Source organism: Panthera uncia, chromosome D4, assembly GCF_023721935.1.
Source record: "Panthera uncia isolate 11264 chromosome D4, Puncia_PCG_1.0, whole genome shotgun sequence".
In the NCBI taxonomy this organism is placed as follows: domain Eukaryota; kingdom Metazoa; phylum Chordata; class Mammalia; order Carnivora; family Felidae; genus Panthera; species Panthera uncia.
The window spans coordinates 19159733-19171149 of record NC_064807.1 but is presented as its reverse complement, the minus strand read 5'-3'; the positions used below and the strand labels follow the sequence as shown (position 1 = coordinate 19171149).

The following is an 11417-nucleotide window of genomic DNA, read 5'->3' as shown; positions in this document are numbered from 1 at the left end:
ATAAAAAACGTTGAAAAAAAATTAAAAAAAAAAAAAAAAAAAAGAAAAAAAAGATTATGGGTAATTGTGTTTTCTTGTTACTCTGTATTTTCTGTGAAGAATAAATATACGTAATTCTTAGGAAAGCTGTAAAGCACAGTAAAAGGTATTGGAAAAATAAGGCTTTGAAAAAAATCCTATGACAATATCATGCCAAAAGCTAAGCATATTTAGCATTTAAAAATTCACTATTTTCCATTTTAGAATTTACCTCTAAGCCATAAATCATCACTGAGAGATTCTGCAAAAGCACCTGCGCCAAGGTCACCAATGAGCGTGTTGCAGTTCAAAGTGATACGCCTCAAACCAGCCATGCAGTCCAGGTCAGGTCTCCTATAACGAAGACTCTCAGCCCAGGTTTCTTCGTGCCTTCTCATGGTCTGATACTTCAAAGATTTAAGAGGATGAAATGAAGACGTTTGAATAAGGAAACAGGGGAGGCCTACTGAAGATGGCTTAGCATGTCATGGTCAACCCAAGAGATTTAACAGTCGATTCGAGTTTAGGAGTCCAGTGACCCAGATTCTAGTTTGCCAGCGACTGGTTAGATTCTAGCCACTGGATGACCGCTGATCAGTTACAGAAACTCTGGCAATCAATTACATTCTACAAATTTTATTTTCCTTATCTCCAACCCAGGGAATTAGTTCTAAATTCTGTTATTGCTGAGGCTGTATCATTCTGTCCTCCGGTGGTCTCCAACACCTGATTGGGCATCCTGCAAGTGCACTTTCTGCAACACGTATCTTATTGATTGAAAAATTATACACAGGAAGTTCTGTACATATATTCCGTGTACATTATAAACTCTCAAGGTATTTTTTAAATGATACACAAACAAATATAGGGGGTCTAATATTTTCTTTCCCTAACCCAGGGGATCTTGCTTACTACTTTAAGGTATGTACACTAACTTCAGTGGCCTGCAACATGCAAAGGCAGTTTGACATGCTGTAGGAAATTGATGGTTTAAGTTTTAACCAGAGATATAGTCAGAAAGATATATTTATTTCTCTACATTCATAAGATAAATTTTGGTTACAGGGAACACTGACTTTCAAAGAAAGCAATCTTACTACATGCTCGAACAACAAAAGACTCAAAGTTCCTGTGACACTCTAAAATGGAAAATCGTTGGTGTTTTTCTATTAACAATAACCTATAAAAGCAACAAGTGGGAATCACAGCAAAACACTTACATGGTGCTTATTATGTGCCAGGCACTATTTTATACAAATTAGTTCGTTTAATACAAAGCACAGAGGCTAAGCAATACGTCCATGGTCACAAGCTATGAAAATGGAGTTGGAATTTGAACCTAGGCTATTTGGTTTCAGAATCCATGCTCTTCACTGTTTTCTGTATCCTGGGTCAATGGACTTGCTCTATATAGGCCCAAAGGTAAAATTTTCAGCTTTGGGGGCCATACAGTTTCTGTTGCAACTACTCAGCTCCACTGGGATAGGATGAAAACAGCCACAGTCACTATATAAGCAAATGGGTGTGGCTATATTCTAAAAAAACTATTTATCACAGGTGATGGGCTATTTTCAGTAACTCAAAATACATGACAGTATTTATGATGTATTATACATGAAATTTCTTATTTCTAGGAATAAGTGAACTACTTTCACTAAATGGCAAATCCCAAACTGAAAACTGGTCATATTCTTTCAATAAAACTAAAACTGCAAGCACATGTATCAAAGGACAAAAACAAAACAAAAACCCCTGCCATCTTGAATCAAAATAATAATGTTTCAATCACATAATGTTTTCATGAAAGTTTAAACATAAAGTCACCTTTAAGATCTTGGCCATGTGATCTGCTCCCTGCCACGTCAGATTACAGCCCGTGAAGTTTACTGTCTTAAGAGTGATAGAGTTCTTTATACCTTGACAAATAACTAAAAGGGAAAACAAAAAAAAAAAAACAAAAACACACACATACAATAAGATGAAGAGCCTATACAGTCTGGTCAATCCTGACATCTTTGCTTTTCCTGAGCCTATTGGAGGTTTACAGCTGTACTCTTAAATTCACTATCTACAGTCTTCCCAGACAACTGATGGATTGGTGCATTCTAAAATATGTCAGCAACAGAGGCTCCTGGGTGGCTCAGTCAGTTAAGCATCCGACTTCAGCTCAGGTCGTGATCTCACGGTTTGTGGATTTGAGTCCCACGTGGGCTCTGGGCTAACAGCTCAGAGCCTAGAGCCCGGAGCCTGCTTTGGATTCTGTGTCTCCCTCTCTCTCTGCTCCTCCCCTGTTCATGATCTGTCTCTATCTCTCAAAAATAAACAAATGTTAAAAAAAAAAAATTTAAATATGTCAGCAACAAAGTGTTATTCCAGTTTACAGCAATAGTTTAATTCTATTTAGATGCTAAAAATGAATACTCCAAACACTGAAAACTTTATTCCCAACTAGTCAGTAAAGTACTATATACCTTTTGGGACATAAGAAAGAGAAACCTAAAAAGCCTAAGACCCTTCCTAGTTTCATTTCCAGTGATACAACCCAAACTCGGTTATCAATCAGTTTAAATGTCAACTATAAACCCAGCGCTTTATTAGGTGCTATGAAATATACTAGAGCAATAGAAGATGGAAGATGTCAAACTCTTAGTTCCTTCAAATTAAAATGCAGCCTTCCTTACCACCCCAGACTCTACTGGACACAGTGAACACACACTAATTCTTCAGGACCGCAATCAACAATCACCTTCTCCGTGATTATTTCCATGATACGCTCCTACCAGCACCACTGAGTTTGCTGATCTTTGCATATGTTCCCTATTTTAGTACATAACATATGCATTACATAATTATGATTGCATATGAATAGTTTTAACTATTTAAAGATAATGATTTTTTTTGTCTTTACATCTTACTATTTCCTTTCCCATAACATTTCTTGAAAAGAAAAAGGTGAACAAACACAAAAAAACAGAATAGTATATATGTGTGTGGCTTGTGGCTTAACACAATCTTAAGTCGAACTGGTTCAGAGTATACAGCATGACAGACTTTTGGCGTACAAGTGAGATGAGGCCAAGGTTTTAACAGGCACAAGAGACAATCCAGGTAGAGCAGCACCAAGAAAAGGTACAGACAGCAGTTAACATGCGTGCAGGGAAACGTGAGATCAGTCTGACGGGAGGAGACTTAAACAAGATTGAAACTTACTCTCTAAACCTCCATCTCCAATTGGACAATTTGCAAGAGACAGGTGCACCAAAGTAGCCGATTTATTCAATCCCTTTAAGGGGGAGAAAAAGTTAAAAATTTTACAGGCTCAGTTTACCCTCTAAAGCAAATATCCAGTGTTTGCAGGACACACTGGAGAAGGCTTACCTTTGTCAAAACTGTTAAATCTCTCTCTCTCAGAACTAGTCCATTTAACTCTAGGTTCTTCAGAGCGTTTGATATACTTAAACAGCATTTGAGGGCTTTACATAACTGGAAGGTCACATCTTTGCTTCTTATTGCAGGAACACGACTTCTGCAAACTTTATTTCTGTCAGAACCTAAAACAAAAATTATTGTAAAGTATGTATTGTCATCATTAGAAAATATCTACTCAGCGCTAAGGTACAAAAATGAATCGTGCTCTTAAAGTCCTACTTGAGGGACACATGTAAACTCAAAAAGTCAATCACATGACTTACAGAAACATAAATTACATGCAAAGAGGTTCCTGTGAAAACAAAGTTTTATCTAAGTGATGGCTTCAAGACAATGCTGAAGTTGAATCTAGAAAGAGGAGAATGACCACATAAAGTCTGCGTGGGAAGTGCAAAGACGTCCGAGCCTGGCACCTGCCGGCCACAGAAAATATTGCAGGTGGGGACATCTAAAGGCCAGGGTGCAAGGGGGAGGAGAAAGAAATTAAAATGGAGAGGTTGGCCCAAATCAGCCTGGAATAAAAAGCCGATGGCTTTTATCTCATAGGTAAAGAGGACCAGGGCTACCAGGGGCACAGTAAGGGTGCCTCTACAGGTTAGAAGACCGTATCTAAGTCAGATAGATTAGAAAAAGCATCCCTTCCCCAGGGTCAACCAGCCCCTTGGGCTTTAGCAGAGCACGGCTCAGATTCCATGCTCCTGTGTAGGACACAAGCTGTGCAGCCAATGCACGCTGATCCTGTGCCGGTGAGCCATTATGAGCATTATTTTAAGGACACGTTTTCATTTTAGAAGATCACGGAAGCCCAGTAGGCAGATGAATGGAGAGAGAAACTGAGCTCAGTGGCAGCAACAACTGGTTAGAAGCTGGTGAGAATAAAGAAATAGACCCAGGAGGACAAAATGTATAGTCTGGACCCACGGGATGCAAGAGAAAACAAAGGTTCAGTGAAGGGATTCTGAAGAGAATGGTCTGTGTGATACATTTTTCATACACTCACTGTGAAGTATGAGGCAAGATTAAGTACAATGGCCTTGACTTTGAGATCCCTTCCAACTGTAATTTCTTCTGATTTCTAAGTTATTACTTTGGTTAAGTCAAGTCTCTCCAGAGGAACAGAACAGTTCCTAAACCTGAATGAGATGTAGACAATAATCTCACTTCTCTTCACCAGAGGACAAATTGAGATGTCCCTGCAGAAGAGATAACAGATGACATGAAACCCAGAAGCTAGAAAAGGGCCAGGCACATGATGAGTGTTCAGATTAAAAAAAAAAAAAAAAAAAAAAAAATTAATGTTTATTTATTTTGAGAGAGAGAGCGAGCAAGCGAGCTCGAGAGGGGAAGGATCAGAGAGAGAGGGAGACACAGAATCTGAAGCAGGATCCAGGCCCGGAGCTGTCAGCACAGAGCCCGATGTGGGGCTCGAACTCACGAACCATGAGGTCATGTCCTGAGTCGAAGTCGGAAGCTTAACCGACTGAGCCACCCAGGCACCCCCGAGTGTCCAGATTTTTTAAAAAAATAAACCAGTAGTTTATTTCCTCTCCTGTATCTTCACACCTTCCCTGTGTGCTGGCTACTTTGTGTCAGCTTATAAACACACTCAAAGGTGTCCATTTAAAAAACATCTTTTAGGGGTAGGATTTTCTAGATCTTCTTTGTGGGTTACCTTAGTTTCTCCCATGCCTTCAAACACTCCCCCATGGAGCCCAGATCTGCACCTGGAGCCCAGAGTTATCTAGACACACGTTTGGATGCCCCACAGGGCCCTCTTAAAGCATTAAGGATGAAGCGAGATCTTCTCCCTGACCCCAGACCCCAATCCGCTCCTGCTGTGTTGTGTCTCACAGAAGGGTGCTTCTATAAATTGTCACCCAAGCTTGCTGTCCCCCCGTCCTTCTAACTGGTCCCCAGGCCCCATCCATTTGTCTCTCTGATATCTCAGATTACAATTCGCCCTCCTCCCAATCAACTTGCCCTCCAGATGGAAGTCAGAGCAAGCTTCTAAATCAAAAGTCCACCTCAGCATCCTTGAGTGCCTCTCACAGCCGTTAGGATAAACATCCAACCACTGGATAGGACAAACAAGGCCCCTCCCTGTGTGGCCCCCACCAGGTTTCCTGTCTCAGCCCTCCCTTCTTTAAACCCTAAATTGCAGTCCTCTACCTTAGTTTTGCCATATTTTCTTACATTTCTCAAACCTGGGCACAAGCAGCTCCCTCCTGCCATTTGAGCAGCTCCCACACAACCTTACAAAGGAGGCAGCTCCTCCAAGAAACCCTCCCTAACTTTCCCTTCTAACATTCTCAGCTTTACAGCACCAGAGCTCACTTCTTTTTATTTATTTATTTATGTATTTTTTTTTAATATATGAAATTTATTGTCAAATTGGTTTCCATACAACACCCAGTGCTCATCCCAAAAGGTGCCCTCCTCGATACCCATCACCCACCCTCCCCTCCCTCCCACCCCCCATCAACCCTCAGTTTGTTCTCAGTTTTTAAGAGTCTCTTATGCTTTGGCTCTCTTCTTCCAGAGCCCTAACTTCGGTGCTAGTGTTTACTTGCTGCCTCTCCCAGCAGAAGAGGAGATCCTCCAGGGCAGGAACCTTGTCTCCTGCAGTGCTGGGTGCTGGCTGAACTCATTCCAGTGCCAGGACACTTGTATACCAACAACCTGCTTAATTTTTAGGAGTAAAAAGTATTTATTGATTTATTAAAGTTCCAGTATAGTTAACATACAGTGTTATATTAGTTTCAGGTGTACATTATAGTCATTTGAGAATTCTATACATTACTCGGTGCTCACCACAGTTAAGTGTACTCTTAACTCTAACAACCCATGGAAATGTTAATTTACAAGTGTGGGGATTGTAGTTTAAAAGTAACTTGCTCCCACCACACAGAGTGTAAACCCTGGAATTCAAACCCTAGGCTGCCTTCCCATCTGTGCTCTTTCCACTGTGTGTGATTAAACAAACAAACAAACAAACAAACAAAACAAAAACGTTTTTTGATTAACAGCCATGTCTTATTCAAAAGGAAATGGTGCAAAAGGCTGGGATGTATCAGTTTTCCTAATGCTTTGTTCTGTATCAGACTAAATCATAGGGTTTAGTCTGGATTAAGGGTGAAGTGGGGTATCCAATCGTGCGTGCTAGACAGCTCTGGGCCCCAGGTGCAGGTCTGGGCTCTGTGGGCGAGTGTATGAAGGCATGGGAGAAACCAAGGTAACCCAATAGGTAACATACGTCGAATGCTTAATTATGTCCCAAACTGCCTTAAGTGCTCTACAAGCATTAACTTGGTGCATTTTTGTAATCGCCAGGCACAGCACGTCCTGTTAGTCTATATTACGAAAGAGACCGCTGAGACCCGCAGGCCTTAAGTGACTCACCCCGGGCCCCCCTGAGCTGGTAAGAGTCCTAGGCCGCACGCCCCGTGTGCTGCACACATACCCGGGCAGGGCACACCCGTGCCTGCGCCCAGCCTCCACCTGGCACCGTCTAAAATCTCGCGCCGCGGCACCGACACGAGGACCACTGTTGGCGGGAACTACAAACCTGTTTCGCCAAGCCACGGCTGGAAGAAGCTCTTGATGGAGATTAGGGGCAGATCTTTGTTAATCTTGAGGGTGCTCAGGAGCGGCGCCCAGTCCACGACGCGCAGGCGGTCGGCATTGAAGTCCAGCACGCCCTCCCGCAGGCAGGCGCGCACCGAGGGCAGCGGCACTGAGTCCTGCAGCGCGCATAGGTACTCGTAGTGCGAGAAGAAGTCGGCCGCGCTGTCGCGGCGCAGCTTCACCGAGTCGATCATGGCCCGGGGACGGCCTCGGGGGACGCCGGCGGCGGAGACAATGCCCGCTGGCGCCCCAGAACGCCGGGTCGTCGAAGGCCCGACTGCTGCGATCCCACGGCTGCGCAGGAGCGGCGGCTCGGCCAGAAGACTCACAGCCCCCGGCCCCAGCTAGGCCCACCGACGCCGCGCTCGCGCACCGCCCCCCGCCCCGCGGCGCCGGCCGTTGGCTCCCGCCTTACCGCCCTCCGCGGCGCGGGGCTGCAGTTCAAGCCGACGGGCGGGGCCTGTGGGGGGCGGGGCGCGGAGACGTCAGCGCGCTCGCTGTGCGTCCGCACGCAGGCCCCGCCTCTCCTGGGGACGGAGCCTGAGGACGAGAGGCGGGAGGTTCGAGGCGAGGAAGGTGCGAAAGGTAGGCTGTTTTCGGAATTTGGGGTTTGCAGAAAAGGATTTAACTGGTTGATCGAATTAAAGGGAGAGACGGACGTAGCATCACATTTACAAAGTAGTCTAAACTTGCGACAAGTGTCTATGCTTGCACCGCCCAGGAGAGAGGACCCCTGGTGAGGGATGTGCAAACGACCGAGTGAATATCCGCTGCCGTGCATGTGCATTAAATCTTTGCTGTCTGTATCAATTTCTACAAGTAACTCTTCACTTGTGTTGTTTCTACTTACCTCACGCGGTTGTAGGCATGTTGTAAGGACTTCCATGAATTCAGGACATTGTTGTGATTACTAATAGTCACTTTGTTTTGTATTGACAGCGACGGTTAACTCTCTCATAATTAGTGCTTTCTGTCTCCTAGGCATCATTTTAAGCATTGTTTAAGTATGAAATAATTTAATTTTCTTAACAACTCGCCAAGGAACGTAACGGTTGTGTATCTACTTTACAAAAGGGGAAACCAAGGCAGAGGAAGTTAGGTACCTTACAGCTAAGTAAGTAGAACTCAGATAATTGGCCTCAGAACCTGTGTTTGTATCCGTTTTCTAGAACAGTGATAGTCCTTTGGTCAGGCCTTAGGCATTATGTTTACAGCATTCCTCTTCCACTGTAGAACCAAGCTAAAGTGGAAACCATTTTTGTTAGGGACGGAATGGAGATATTCAATTGCCACACATACGGGAAACTTAATCTAAGTTACAGGAACGTGTAGCTCTTCTCAGACATCAGCAGAGGACGCCAGCCAATCCCCAAATGCCAAGTCTGATCATCCCTTCTCTGGACTTCCTTGTTCCCTTGACTCAGCTACCCTGATCCAAATAAAATAGAAGACCAGTAGGCAACCAATCCGCTGAAAAATCCAAATAACTTATGCATCACCCTATAAAAATCCCTTAACCTGTGAGCGACTCAGAATTGATTGCTCTCCTCACTTTGAGTTTCCCAGGTTGGAGGTTGAAAGCCTTGCAACAAACTCATCTTTCTGTTTCGTTTTATTCAGTGGGCGGAGTTTGGTTTTTGACAGCATCCGCTGGTCGAGTGGGATTGTTTTACCTCTTATTCACTGTACTTCACTCCTGGTTCATCCTGACAACATTATACCCAGACGTCGAACCCAGCTTACCTTCCCATGGAGCCTCAGTGCAGATGCTCTCTGCTCATCTCCAACACTGATCTTCTCTGGACCTGCTTTCAGAGCAATGAGTTTGTTGGATCCAGTCCTGTCTTATTTTAACTGTCATGTGCTTCCCATTTCTTTTTTTCCACTTCCATAAGTTGTTCGCAATGGCTCTTCCAAATCTCCTCCACTCTTCTCATGTCACCACTAGACTCTGTGTCCCTGCTCTCTGACCGGAAGAGGTATGAGGAGGTATGATACCTCTTATTTCAGTGGGAAAATAGGTTTTCAGACACAGACTTCCTCATCTTTTTAAGTTTGTTTGTTTGTTTATTTAGAGAGAACGAGCGGGACAGGGAGAGAAAGAATCAAAGCCGGCTCCCCGCTGTCAGAACAGGGCCTGACTCGGAGGTCAAACTCACCACCGAGGAGATCATGACCTGAGCTGACATCAAAAGTCAGCGGCTGAAACGCCTGAGCCACCCAGGCGCCCCTCTTCATCTTCTCTCCACGAACTCTGGCTGCCTTCCAGTCCATGCTCTGTAGTGCAGCCACCACCACTTCCTGTTCAAATCCTTCCATGACTTCCCATTGCCCTTAGCGCAAAGGCAGCCCTCCTCACAATGGTCTAAAATATTGCTCCTCAGTGTGAAGTCACAGACTAGCTGCTGGGTGAGAACTGCTACTGTTTTATAAGATAAAGAGCTTGCTTCAGAATGTAAATCAAGCCTGCACCAAACATACTCGTTCGTTCAGCAGGCAAGACTTTCTTGATGAAAGTGGCAGGGTGCGAGTTACATTCGAGAACAGGCTCCTTATCTCATTGCACGCTGGCACTTTGAGTGCCCTGGTCTACAGGGCACTGCATCCCCTGAGCGTGATGGGGGCATGATCTCTGCAGTCTCATCCTGCACCCTTTTTTTTTTTTTTAATTTTTTTTTAACATTTATTTATTTTTGAGACAGAGAGAGACAGAGCATGAACGGGGGAGGGTCAGAGAGAGGGAGACACAGAATCTGAAACAGGCTCCAGGCTCTGAGCTGTCAGCACAGAGCCTGACGCGGGGCTTGAACTCACGGACCGCGAGATCATGACCTGAGCTGAAGTCGGACGCTTAACCGACTGAGCCACCCAGGCGCCCCTCATCTTGCACCCTTTTGTATTCAAGAATCTGGCCCACAGTGGACTCCTTTCAGGCCTACATGCTTCATGGCTCATTGTCCATGCTCTTCCCTCTACATGAAATATCCTTCCCTCTGGTCTGTATGTGCTTAATGTCTCTTCATCCTTCTCGGCTCACGTATCACATTGCCAAGGAAGCATTCCCTTACCTACTCAACTCATCAGGCCCCCTGGCCTGAGCTCTCCAAACACCATGTACCTCTTCTTCATTCAGGCCTTCATCACATTTCACAGTCGTTTTAAGATAGATATTGACTATACGGTCCATGAGGAAGAGATCACATTGTTTTACTTCCTCTTGCATCTCCGGGGACTAGCACAGTTACTACATGCTACATGTAACTGCAGCACCAGTTATAACACTTGTTGAATGAACAAGTGAGTGGACCTAATCAATGAGCAAGCCCTGGCACTTTTTCCCTTACAGCATGCCTGATACTCCTTCCTTCTATCTGCCTTGCCATTACTCCAATGCCACTATTCATTATTTTACGTGTGGATTATCATGCTTGCTTCAGAGAATACCACATTCAGGCTCAACTAAACATCATTTATTACACCTCCCAAGGTTCATAGATCATGCTGTTGCCCTGTTCCAAACCTTCCATTGACACATCTTGCCAACACAGTAAAGCCCAAATGTTTAAGAATGACATTTAAAACTTTCCATAACCTGGCTTGAGTTTCACTTTCTGGACTTTTAAAAAAGTTTTTATTTATTTATTGAGAGAAAGAGAGAAGGAGGGAGAGGCAAAGAGAGAGGGACAGAGAATCCCAAGCAGTTTTTGTGCTGTCCGCACAGAGCCTGATGCGGGGCTCTGTTCACAAGCTGTTGAGATCATGACCTGAGCTGAAATCAAGAGTCAGATCCTTAACCAACTGAGCCACTCAGGCGCCCCTCCAGACTTGTTTTTAATCGATGAGTCTAATTATCTCTACATCTTTGCTCCCTTCCAGCTCGTGTGTTATAATATTAAAAACTCTTATAGTCACCACTCTTATGTCTCCTTCTCTGGGAAAACCTCACTGAGAATCCAAGCAAGATATGGATCCCTTCTCTTCTCCAAACTTGCGAACAGTTTAGTAGGATACGTCTGGAGCTGCCGTAAGGCATCTACATTTTATCTTCGCCGCTGGTATCTAAGCTCTCATAGAGTGCGGATACAACTCTGTGCTCTGTGCACTTCTTACCATGGTGCTATACACATGGTCAACCTGGTCAGTAAATATTTGGTGAATGAATGGATGAATGAAATGAGTTCCCCAGCCCTTTCTCTCCTTGTCTACTTTTCAAGGTTCTGTAGTTACACTTGGACAATAGGCTGCTTCATAGCAACATAGTAACTAAGCTCACAGAGCGTTGCAAATAGTTGCTAAGAGCATCCCTCCACCACTTAAGAACAACTTGTTCTCCCTCTCTAATGGAG

The 11417-nt window shown here is 44.3% G+C and overlaps 1 protein-coding gene across 3 annotated transcripts in view; it reads right to left on the bottom strand.

Annotated features, from left to right (window-relative positions):
- CEP78 (centrosomal protein 78) overlaps window positions 1-7366 on the bottom strand; it is a 28648-nt gene extending 21282 nt beyond the window's left edge. For all 3 annotated transcript variants that reach the window (XM_049633880.1, XM_049633888.1, XM_049633898.1), the window contains exons 1-5: window positions 7013-7366; window positions 3397-3569; window positions 3229-3301; window positions 1843-1946; window positions 251-425 (exon numbers count right to left, since the gene is read on the bottom strand). In XM_049633880.1, coding sequence (XP_049489837.1) covers window positions 251-425; window positions 1843-1946; window positions 3229-3301; window positions 3397-3569; window positions 7013-7265 — 778 coding nt within the window. In that variant the 5' untranslated portion in view covers window positions 7266-7366. The remainder of the gene's footprint in view (window positions 1-250; window positions 426-1842; window positions 1947-3228; window positions 3302-3396; window positions 3570-7012) is intronic.
- Between the last annotated feature and the right edge of the window lie 4051 nt (window positions 7367-11417).